At 46.7% G+C, this 12,176-nt stretch overlaps 1 protein-coding gene and 1 long non-coding RNA gene across 6 annotated transcripts in view; both read left to right on the forward strand.

Moving 5' to 3' along the window:
- Positions 1-268: 268 nt before the first annotated feature.
- LOC128584827 (uncharacterized) lies at positions 269-2,433 on the forward strand. Its single transcript, XR_008379739.1, has 3 exons — positions 269-472; positions 1,416-1,686; positions 1,983-2,433. It is a non-coding gene; the product is annotated as an uncharacterized LOC128584827 (long non-coding RNA).
- Positions 2,434-3,630: 1,197 nt separating this feature from the next.
- The window catches only part of PAX8 (paired box 8), a 61,780-nt gene continuing 53,234 nt past the window's right edge, over positions 3,631-12,176 (forward strand). For 4 of the 5 annotated variants that reach the window (XM_053588525.1, XM_053588528.1, XM_053588527.1 and 1 more), the window contains exons 1-2: positions 3,631-3,726; positions 4,062-4,167. In XM_053588525.1, coding sequence (XP_053444500.1) covers positions 4,143-4,167 — 25 coding nt within the window. In that variant the 5' untranslated portion in view covers positions 3,631-3,726; positions 4,062-4,142. Of the gene's footprint in view, positions 3,727-3,825; positions 3,908-4,061; positions 4,168-12,176 lie in introns of all 5 variants that reach the window. The other variant, XM_053588526.1, reaches the window with a different exon arrangement.

A 12,176-nucleotide genomic window follows, 5' to 3' on the forward strand; every position in this document is an offset into this window, starting at 1 on the left:
AAAGCAGGGCTCACCCACCCTCTCCCCAGGGCTCACAGCTCAGATCGCTATTTGCAAAGCTCACCATGTTGTTGGGAAGGGATTAAAGGAACCGGCTTCCACAGCAAAAATTCTAGAAGCATTTTAACTCTGTCCTTCTTGGACATTTTGCCCCTGCCTTTGTTGCCTAATAATAATTAACTTTTGTACAGAGCTGTAGTTTTTAAAGGGCTTTCACATTCATAATTCTATTCATCCTCACAACAAAGCTATGAAGTGGGTTTTAGCCTCCCCCCCACCGCCTGCCTGCACCCATGTTCTACAGAAGAGGAAACTGAGGTTCAGAGAGGGGGAAAAAACAGCTCCATTCCATACAGACAGGGCTGGAACACTCATCTTCTAGACCCAAAGTACAGAGACTGTTGTTTTCTTCCTGAAGGAGGCACTTTAGTCCCAAGGGTGGTGCATTGTATAGGTAATGGTGCACTGGCAGGTAAGCAGGGAAGGTTGTTGGGGGCAGGGGTCATCCCCTACCGCTGGCTCCTGGGCAGTTTGCACAGAGAACACAGGGCACATGAGAGGGAGGGAAAGAGCCCCACAGACCTGTGCTGGAGTTCTAGAGGCCTAGCCACATGAGCCCACAGATGGTAGGATTCCACTGGTCCAAACACCCACCTCACAGTCAGCTGAAACCGAACTCTTATAAAAGAACTTAAACCATCCTCCTCCCCAACTGTAATCAGCTAGGATAACCAACACATCCTGGTGTGCTCAGGATAGTGCCAGTTTAACACTGAAAATCTCACAACTAGGGCAAGCCAGGGCTATTCTGTCTACCATCCATCCAGTGGACTTTGGCTGGAACCTAGAAAGACCATCTTTTGAGGGCTCATCAGATCAGCACAGAATTTTAAAAGTCACAGAATATTATGCAAACTCAAAAACATACTATAGCAAGGGAATTACCTAAGATTGTTAGAACGTTCAACCTGAAAGAACATTCATTTCCACGAAGAAACACTCAGGTATGTGGCTAAAATCTTTCACATTTTTAAAGGCAAACCAGAGTTTCTCCTTCTCTACTCATGTATTTTTAATACTGGCAATAAATTAAATTTCTCAGAAAAACACTGAGTTAAAAAATGTTAACAGCCAGTTAATTTATCTTGGCATGAAAATCTTATGGGCATGAAGTCAGAGAAAAAGAAGTAGAGAAGGAGGTGTTGATTTTTAAAAGTGAGTTCTAAATTTCCCATAGAACTGAAAGTCTCTTAGTCATGATGCAAATTTATTTTTAAATGGCAAATAACGTCAAATGAAGGCTTATGATTTTTATGCTTAATTAAAGGGATCATGGATTTTTAAAAGTTTTGAAAAAAAACTGTGAAAGTAGGTATCTTTTTAAAAACATGTATTTCGAATTCTTTGTTTTGCAGAGGAGGAGATAGATACCAAAGTTGTGGAGTTCAAGTTCTGGTGAATGACATTTCCCCAGCCTTGGTCTCAGAGAATTAAGAAGTACCAAGGAACCCAGGCCTGATTTCTGACTGTTAAGAGAAAGCAGGGCCAGTGTACAGGTCCATGTTTCTCTCTGCAACAGGGGTTCACTGAGTTCTTACTGCTCATCTTACTGCTAGTTGGTTCTAGAAGATTTTTGCCAAGTCTTCACCTGGTCATCTGCTATGTCAGCTGCAATCTGGAGAAGGGGTGATCTCAAGGGGTGGGTGCATTTTTCCTTAAAGAGTAACCCTGAACAGTTTCATTTAAGCCTTTATATTATAATGAATTTTGTTAAATGAGTTGATTAATGGGGACAGGAATGTTTTGATAACTTGCTGTTTAGTCCTCTGGGAAAGAACATTTGTCCAAAAAGAGGGGTGAGGGAGGAAGGGAGATTTATTTTGTTGGGAAGTAAGAGAACATTGGCAAGAACAGACACATGAGTTTAAGTGGTTATTGGTACCTATCAGACATGGCTTGGGTAGAACCTCTTCAGTTTTCAGAACTGTTTGGAGGAGGGCTTGTTGGATTTGTCCTGGAGCACTATTGCCTCCCTGGATGGAGAGGAGCCTGGGTGCAAGGGGAGAGTCTCTGCCATGGCCTTCAGATCCCACAGCTTCCCTGCAGCAGCAGACCATGGGCCAGGATGACAAACTGGCCCATGGAGTTAATAGGACCTATGCCAAGATGCATTTCCATTCCTAAGATCTTTCCTTAGATCTTCTCTCTCCAGGGGTGTCTGACCAGAGAAGTTGAGGATCTACATGTTTGGAAACCACAGAACAATTTTAAATAGAATTTTTGAGAAAACATTTAAAACAATAAATCATTGTTTTTGTTCAGAGTCCTTTGCAAATGTGAAAGACCCATTTAGGGACATAGGCATTCCTTTTTCTTTTCACAAAATGAATCAGGTTCCTTTTTTTTTTTAATTGAGAGAAAAGAAAGACTAAGTTAAAGGAAGCAGTGGCTTAATGTGAAAAATAAAATTTTTTTTAACTAAGCAAAACAGTTTGTGTGTTTTCACAATCCTCTGGCTTAGCCCCTCCCCTTCTAACACCTCAGTGTCTTTGTGTCCCAAAGCAGCCCTGCCAGGCCCACAGAGCTACCTCTGAAGAGAGCTGACTGTCTTCTCTATTGTAATGAGAGTCTGAGTCAGGCTGAAAATTGGGGGAGCACCCAGGCCTTACCCCATGTGCCTGCAGATGCCACAGGACATTTGCTTGGATCTACTCACACATGATCATCCCTACCCCAATTCCATGACAGAGAGAAGGCCCATGAGGAAGGATGGGGCAGCTTTGGCCATCACTGAGGGCCTCTCATTCTCACCTGAGAGGCCCTCAGTGATGGCCTCTTATGGCCCTTCTTATCCACACCCAGGCTCCCACATTGCCCAGGCTGCAGCAAGACTGGATGTCAGCTCAGTCCAGTCCCTTTCTAAAGTCCTTCCATGTGGAGGAGAAATCTGGGCCCTCACAGCTCCTTCCCTGAATGCTTCTCCCAAGTTCAAAATCTTCAAGGAGCAAGAAAAAGAGCAGGTGTGTGTGTGTGTGTGAAGGGAGAGGAATCTGGGCAGAAAGTGGTGTGGGTCCAATAAAGTGAGGGTGCGGATCTTGTCTGTGTGGTACAGAGGGGAACAGTTTCAGTGGCTATTTGGGATTCTGCTCTGCAAGAGGTCACACCTGTGGGGAGAAGGTGCCCTGTCTTGCCTGCAGTTCTGTGAGCAGGCTCTACTTTAAGAACCAGGCATAAACAAGAGTTCCTTCCTAGAAAAGAAAAGAAGGCCCATCTGACTAGAGGTGAGAGGGGGCACACAGGGTGTCCTAGAGAGACATGTCTTTCACTTGTGGTGGTCAGTGATTACAGGAAGACCCACAGAGCCTCATGTTCAGTTCCTGAGGCCTCTCACTCCCCAAATACTTCCAGGCCTGCTGAGTTAGGGCTCAGCTGCCTTCCCCTCTTTCCTCCGCTGGAAACAGAAGCTCCAGCGAATGTTTCTAACTCCTGAGTCCACTCAGCCATGTCCCCCTTGCAAAATCCTCCCCTTCCCGCACCCCCCTGCACCCAGCCAGCCAATCCGAAGCCTTCAAGCCTCGCCAGACCCATCTCCCAGGGCCTCGGCGGGATAAAACCGGTTGGCGATGCCGGGTGGATGGGAACTAACTTCAGACCAGGAGGGACGCAGGGCTGAGGGCACCCTCGCAGGCGGACCCAGGCAGTGAGGGCCTGCGGCCGGCCGGCCAGGTACGTCGCCCTGGGGTTAGCAGGAAAGTGGTTGGCAGAGATAGGACTTTCAAGACAGGACAGGGTCCCAGGAAGCCTGACAGCCTTTTCCCTCCCAAGCTAAACGGGATAATGTTGGGGCGGATGAGCTGGAGTTTGGGGCTTCCTCGGCGCATCTTCCATCCCCGGATCCTCCGGGCAGGCAAGTTAGCTAGGCCAGACTGAGGTTCATCACACTTCCCCTAAAAATCTTCCAACTGTGGCAGGTGGATGAAAGTCTAAGCAGGTTCGGGCCTGGGAAGGGGGTCTAAGGCTGCGGGCATCGAATTTCACGTCCCTTCTCTGGGTCTATGCAGGGCAGCGGCGTGGCGGCAGGCGCGGCCGGGACCTGCGTCAATAAGCCCCAACCCCTAGGCGGGCTGAGTGACTCCCCGGCGATGCCTCATAACTCCATCAGATCCGGTAAGAACGCAGCGTGCCCAAGACCCCCAGCCCCCGCGCCGCCGTGCGTCTGTGCGTGCGCTCAGACCGGTGGGGCTGTGAGTGTACGCGCGGGGCTCGCGGGATTCACCTGCGTAGGGACGCAGCTGCGGGCGCCTCGGCCTGGCTCTACACTGGAGCTGCTTCGCTGTTTTCGGGCTTTAGGGTCGCCCTTGGCGGGCCGAGCCGCCCTCCCCAGGCCTAGGTTACTGTGGACCACCTGGAGAGGATATTAGCTCTCTGTGGAGTTACCGGGGGTGTCCTTGGCGCTCCACGCCCGGTCTTGCATGGCCCCTTAAGGTGGATATCTTTCGCGCTCAGTCCCTGGGCCGCATCTGTTCTGGACTTGCGGCTCCCCTATATCTGACTTTCCAGCCCTGGTCCTCGGTGTGCGCAGTCCTTTCCCGTGACTCTCTTGGTGGGACTGTGAGCTCCCCGCATTTTTCAAGCCAACGGGAAAGGAGCCTGTGGTCTGGGGTCTGGGAGCCCGAAGTGTGCTCTGACTCTCGACTCCTCCCTGCCCGGCATGGGACAGGTGGGAAGCAGCGAGCGCGGGGCATTCGCCTGGTAAGGACTAAGCTGCTGGCGGAGAGAAACACCCCTCCCAACCCGTGCCGGGGCCCTGGGCCTTCAAAAGAGCTAGAACTCCCAGGCCACGGTGCCCACTCCTGACCAGGGCCAGGAAGGGTCTTTGCCGGGAAGGAGCCCTGGGGTCGTGGTTGGTGGGCACAGCCACCCTGGCGCGCAGCAAGTGCGGACAGCAGGCGGCAGAGGCGCAGTCGGCTGGCGGTGATGGATGGAGCCTGGCCGGCCTCAAGGAAGACAATTTATGGGGCCAGGGCGCATCGCTATCGATTAAGGCCGGCGAAGTGAGAGGAAATCAATATTTCAGATGAATTCTCGGCGAATATGAAGTCCCGCTCGGCAAACGGGACATTTGTTATAATAAAGAGGGTCGGATCGGGCGCTGCGTGTGGCTGAAATCTCTATTTAGCCTACTACGCCATGGGGTCGGGGTTTGTAGAGCAGTTGTGGGTCCCAGGGCCACTAAAAGGGGAGACCCTTGGGGCTCCAGGTTTCCACTCGGTTTAGCCACAGACCTAGCCACCTGGATGATCCCTTCCTATCCCCCATACCCGTCTGAGAACCGGGCCAGAGCTGTCCCGCCGCCCTCAGCTGGCGCGGGGTTGCTTCAGGAGCCGCGAGTAGAGACCCAGTGGCGTCTCCCTGGAGCTGCGGGATTGGCGAGCCCGGGGATGGAGCGGAGCTGCCTGGCACTCTTTCCCCTCCGTGCGCTAGAGACAGGCGTACTCCTAGGCCACTATCTAAGGTCAGGATCAGGTTTTAACCCCCTTAGTCTTTAGGGAAACCTGGATACGATCCCGGAAGTTGCCCCTGCCTCGGGTTCAGGACGGTCCCGAGACCAAGAGCACTGGTGTCAAGGGCCGGATCTCCCACTAGGCTGGTCCCGGCCACTTCCGCTTGGTTCTGGGGTTCAGGGTTCAGTCTTTCCCCCCTGACCTTCCCCTGACCTTTCGGGTGGTGGCTGGAGGAGTGGATGCTCTCGGACCTCGCATTTACCAGGCTGGGACGGACCCTTCCCCTCTGACACTACTGGAGAAACAAGAGGATGTCACAGTTCCCTGGGTTGGCTTATTTATTTTTCCCCCCTGCTACTTATCTTTATTCTAGAAGCGCTCATTAAAATAAATGGGAATAAAAAGGGAAGGATTAAAAAGGCACAATTTATTTTCACTTTAGTTTTAATCAGTATTAGTCCCAGATGATGAGACTCCTTCTATGCCGTTTGCTTTCCCAATAGCTTAGATGCAAATCGCCCTCGGTTTGGGGAGGGAGCCTCCTGTCTCTGGCCCTGCCTAGTATTTATTTATTTATTCATTTATTTTATTGTCTGGGGGAGGCAGACAGGCTTCTTCTACCTTCTTCCCAAAACAAATAAAGAAAGAAAGCTGTGAGGGAGGGAGAGAAAATGGGACTTTCTTCCTGAGTTTAATATAAATGATAATATAATAAAGCAGAGGAAATTTGCCTATAACACAGCACGGATCAAGGCTCACCGCTTCTTTTCTGAACCATCTCTTGGCAAACCTGAGCAGGAGACCCTCTGTCTTTCTGAGAAGTTTGCTTGGCTTTATCGTTGGCTATATTTACAGCTAAATTCCTCTATGTTTTAAAAGCTGACCCCTCCATTTTCTAAACGCCCATTCTCTCTTAGGTGTTAGCAACTTTCCCCTTTTCCTCAGGCACTTCCATTTCTGAGTTTGGCCCTGCAAAGGGAGCTTGCATTTAAGTTTCTTCTAGAGCAGAATCCGGGGCGCAGGCAGCCGCGCCTTTTCGCGGGAGCGAGGCCAAGAGCGCACGCTTTGCAAAAATCCCAGACGCTCCAAAAAAGTTTCCCGCGCTGCTTCTGCAGCTGCCCGGGCCGCCGGTGCTTCACCCTTGGCTCATCCTTGGCTGATTTTGCTTTGCAAACAGATCTTAATATTTTTCTTTCCTACAGTTTTATTCTGAACGAACGTTGAGAGTGAATTATTCTAACGTCCGAAGGTCAGGGATGGGCTGAACGTTCGGTAAATCCGCTGAGATGTTTGTTGTATCGGGGAACAAAATCCTGCAAAGCAAAAACATTTTTTAATAATATGCAAAGATGCATACTAAATGGCAAATGCCTCAAAATTTTTAAATAGAAATAATACTGTATCAATGAAGAAGAGAGTTCAGTAAAAGCAAGCAGGCTGTCATTAAAAGTTATGTGAAATAACGGGTGGCAACCCTGGTCCTGAAAATAGGTCAGTCAAGTGGTAAAATGAGACTTAAGATCCAAGAGAGAAGATGCCTCTACCTTTCTAGATCTGAAATCTAAAGCCCCATTCTCTCCTCTTGATTTTAGAATGGAGAAAAGGAGAACAAATGCATTTGGGAAGCTTCTGTTTTCTTCCCATGTTTCTTGGCTGAGTGAAAATAAGGTCTTTGGGGAAGGGGAAACAGTCTTGAGGAACATAAAGAGGTATTGGGCTTCTTCAATTCATCTTTGTTTCAAGATGATCTATCCCCCATCCTCCTCAATGCAAGTTAATTAGGAGATAATTTAGCTACCTTGTGAATTAGTTTTAAGATAAGTATCTTTTCAAGCTTTGTCACTTTAATTGCCCCATTGATTGATAAGAAGTAATTATTTCTAATTGACACTTTTTTGATGTCTATTGGAAGCATTTATTTAGGACTTTTGGGGGGTGGAAGGAAAGTTAATTAATTTTATCGGTCTGTACCCAAAAGGACTCTGCCTAATTTTGCTGAAGAGGACAAAGGAAGTGAGAAAAACAAAATAGAAATCAATCTCATGGAATTTTAATTATTAAGAGATATTCTGGTTCAAAAGAGAGGGCATCTACTAATGTAATGTGTCAAAACTTTGTATTTATGGCCTCAAATCTCTGATTTTAATGAGCTACATGTTTCATAGGTATACATTTTCCTGTGGACTTACTCACAAATCCTTTATGTGCTTCTTTCATTTTGGAGAAGGTTTCTCTGCCTTGTAATTATTTTTTGTGAAAAGTAAAATCAATAGAACTCAGTATGCTCAGAAGAAATGAAATCATTTTTGTCGGAGCTAATCATAAGAAAGATTTACTAATAGTCATCCTTGTTCTGTAATTATTGATGGAGTTGAGTATAAAGGTGAAACTTTACTTACAGTGACATGCCTTTTCATAGCTAAACCTTGGAGTAAATAGTTTAATCATTCACATCCTCCTGAACATTTTACTGTGAGAGAAAAAGAGTGAAAGAATAAAGAGAAAAATAAAGACACTGAAAAGAGGCAATGGGGGAGGGGAAGGAGAGAGTGGTGGGAGAGAATAAAATGAAAGCACTTATTTCAGAAACTAAGGTAGCCAGGTGCATGGAACCTTTGCCATTCAATATAAGAAAATCGAAATCCTGCTTTCCAAATACTTTTTTGGAATACAAAATCTCTACCACAACCCCAAGCAACCCATAACCACCACCAGATACCCCGACTTTTATTTGTGTATGCATAAAAAATGCAAGGTTTTCAGAACGTAGCTGGTCGGGATCTTGCATGTATGGGTGTTAAAGTCATGATTTGAATTCCATAAAAAGGAAGCAAGAAAATACGCATTGTGCTCTGGAGACTTAAAAAGAGATTTCAGTGCTGTTTTTATTTATTTTGTTATTTCATTTCATTTTATTTTATTATCAAAGACCCTGTAATCTTCATTACAAACCCGAGTTGTATATACACAATCCTTTTATAGATACACTTGTGACTTACTGACATAGGAAAACATTCCCACATTAACCCAAAGTGGAGACACACACCCACACCCCGACTCATGCATGTCTGGAATGAGAGAAACACAATCGCACAAGATGCACTCCTGTCAGGTTAATTTCAGCCAGTGCCTTTTTCAATCATTTATATATAAAATCTTGTCTGATTTTAATGATGTTTCTCCCAGATTACAGGGAGCTGCAAGAATGAGGAAATATTTTAAATGAAAAAGAAATTTAAGACGCACAAACAGCAGATAATATCACATACCAACCTCACTACTAGTGAACTGAAAAAATATATAAATAATGCAAAAAAAAATCAGCAAGGGAGAGTTTAGTAATGGAAAATTCCCCTGCAATTAAATGAAACAGTAATTTAGTAGAGATATGCCTGAATGAATTAGCATTTATTAATTGGTTCTCATAAAAACAATTTGTGTGTGTGAGAGAGGGAGAGAAAATTGAGAGAGAGTTGGGGAGGGGGGTATTTAAAGTATATATTTTCTGCAGGAAAAGATCCTCAAATATTCATATCAAATTGTGTCATTATCATATTCTATTTTGTGAAAAATTCCAAGTATCTCACTGGCAAGTTTTACTTTCACACAGAGAGCTTGAGAGCAAAGGAAAGAGCTCCCTTTTAGATCAAAAAGAATGAAGCGGTCTCCCCCTTTTCTTGGTACATTTCCAAATGTGAAACCAGTGGCGGACATGCTGGCTGAGTCTGCCCTGGGTAGGAACATCCAAACCAGGTCCGAAGAAGACTCCCAAGGGACCCAGCACCTCTGGGGTACAACTAACTGAGGCAGAGGAGGCTGCTTTGTGGATCTGCTCCCCTCAGACCGCTCCAGCATCCTTGCCAACTCCGGCAGGAACTGCAGTTTGTAATCTCAGCGAGGAGCTTGCTAGGGTTGACTGGTGCATGGATGTGTTTACTTTCCCTCGCCACAGTTGGTCTGTCTTCAGTTCTAAGCACTTTAAAGCTGCTCTATTTATCAGTCCAAGAGGTGCTGAGTTCTCAGTTGAACTGAGAGGCTTTGAGCTCTGTGGTTCTGAGTATACAAGGAGGGAAAAGATAAAAAGAAACTGTTCTGTTTAAGGGAGGGAAAGATGATTTTAAAAGGGCTGGGGGTGGGCAGGGGAATAAGACCCAATTCAAGATCGCAAATTGTTGTCACTTTTGTTTTTGTTGAGATTTGGAGAAAGGCTAGGATGCTGACCCCCATCTGTCCTCAGTCTTTTTGGAGCTAGAACTCCAGGGTGTAGGGGTGTAAACACACTTCTCTAAGAGAGGAGAATGTGCCCCCATGCTCAGAATTCTTTGAGGGAGGGATTCTCTCTAGCTTCAAACCGGAACACCTTAGTTAGGGCAGGTTCTTTGGGGAGGGAACTAGAACACATTCTGCCTAGAAAAATGCTTGCAAAGACTGCTCCCAGCAGTATACTAGCCATTTCTCTGTTTCTTTTGTGGGAGGGGGGAAGGAGTACAGAGAACAATCCAGGGGTCTCCTGGTTCCTGTAAACTCCACTCTCCCAGGTCAATCCCAATTCATCTAGTCCAGAGTGACTAGATGGAATCACTGGATAGCAGGTTGCGCAGGGGCATCCAACCTTCTTTATTTATTCACAGTCATGACACCTGTAAGTAGATCTTTGAGGGTTCATAATTATCTCCTTCAGTCCAAAGTTAGAGCCAACAAGCCCACGTGAGTTGCTGAAATTCCCCCTCCAGACCCCTCCATCTGTCAGATAGAAATATGATGAGCAAATGTCTCTGATGTGCTCTACCAGGCAGAGAAATTTTCATGGGGAGGTTTCTATTTTACACCCTAAATCACATCACAGAGTCTGGGCTTTACTTTGACTGGGATCCTTCCCCAGGATGGGCCCAAGTAGAAACCAGCATCTCTTTACTGAAGCATGTCCAACATCAAAGGGAGGGAAGTTCAGGAGTCACCCAGGGATACCTGGGTCCTGTTTCTGTGTTTATGCCTATAGTCCCGAATGCCATATAAGATGTCAAGTATGGCCAGGGCTCAGCACTGCCTCCTCTTTGCCATTGTTACTTCAACATCCAAAAAGAGAAACAATGCACAAGAGCTGAATGCACCCCAGCACTTCGTGAGTTCTCAGTAATGGAAGCTGCCAGTCTCATCTCTAAGGACTGTGTGATGTTACGCTGAGAGCCAGCATAGCCACTGTCTCATTTATGCTCACAACTCTGCCAAACAGGTATTGTCGTGGGCCCTTTTTACAGAAGAGAAGGGAACTGATGCTCAGAGAAGTGTTTGGACCCCTTTCATCTGTCCACCCACCCACCCTAAGTCCAGCTCCCTGCAGCCATGGATGGTCCACACCTGTAATCCTGGTGGAAATCCCACCCAGAACAGGCAAGTGCCTGGGCCTGTAATGATAGTCAGGGCTTTCAGTGTTTTCTTCATCTGGGTCTTCAATGCTCCTGCTTAATTAAAATGTATCCCTTTTCAGTATAGTTCTCAGTCTTCCCATCTGTGAAATGGGGAAATGGTTATCAGGTGTCCCTCCTGGAAGTGGCTGTGAGGATAAAAGAGATGATGAACCATTAGGACAGTCAGTGTGTGTGTGTGTGTGCGTGTGAATCTTCTTTCAATACGTTCCCCCAAGGCAGGCCTGTCTCTACTTGCACCAGAAAAAAGCAGTGATCCTCACATATCGATACAGATTGAGAGCCCACAGGGAACTTAGTTTTCTCCTTTGACATCTCCAAACCACAGTCGGCCTCCCTGCCAGGGGCCATTTTTGAAATAGCTTCAGAGTTACCAGGAAGGGGTGCCATGGTGTCAGGGGCCAGCACTGGTGTCCCATGCACCGGCAATGTTTACAACGTTAGCATCATTCTCTCTGCTCCCTCGGGATCCCTCTCACTCAGGAGCTCATAACCAAGGCATCTGCTCCTTCCAATCCTCTGCAGAGGTTCAATTTGTAACATTAGCTTTAAAAGGCTCTCATTTTCATGTTTTCACTTTTCCCTTTCTTTCTGTGGAGAGTAGCTGCTTAACCCTTGGGATGGTTGCATTTCTCTGATGAAAATCTATCTTTAGTTTAAGCAGAGAGAAAGCGAGATTGAGAAAGGAAAAAAACTATTTTCCTCCCTTCTTTTAACTCCTTTCTTCTCCTGTCTTCAACCACAATGCTCTTGAGTTTTGTCTGTTTTACTTGTTTTCCTAAGTGGCCTTAGAGTGACCTGAGTAGTTAGTGCTAATTAGTTCCCCGGAACATATTGTCACTGTCAGGGCAGCACAAGCAGAAAGGTCCAGGAGCTGGTTGGGTGACACACCTAAGAGAGAAATGGCTTAATCTGCTGTCATCTTGTGAACTGTGTTTGCACACAATCAGGGTCCTCTGTGTGTTGCAGTTTTAATTCTTCAGCATCTCCAGGAAGACAGTTGAACTATTATTCCTGGGACAAACTCAGGGGCCATGAGTTATCAAGAGGGTGAGATATTTTTGAAGTCACTAAGAAGCTAGGGCTATGTTGCAGCTTCCTCATCAGGAAAGCCCCTTCACCCCCACCCCACCTTGCCTGGCCCTCAGCCACCCCTCCTGGCTGAGCCTTAGAGGACACTTCGTTGTTGACCTAGACCTTGCTGTTTTCTCCCTGTGTGACCTTAGGAAAGTCAGCTGTCTCTCTG

Source organism: Nycticebus coucang, chromosome 4 (assembly GCF_027406575.1).
Source record: "Nycticebus coucang isolate mNycCou1 chromosome 4, mNycCou1.pri, whole genome shotgun sequence".
Classification (NCBI taxonomy): domain Eukaryota; kingdom Metazoa; phylum Chordata; class Mammalia; order Primates; family Lorisidae; genus Nycticebus; species Nycticebus coucang.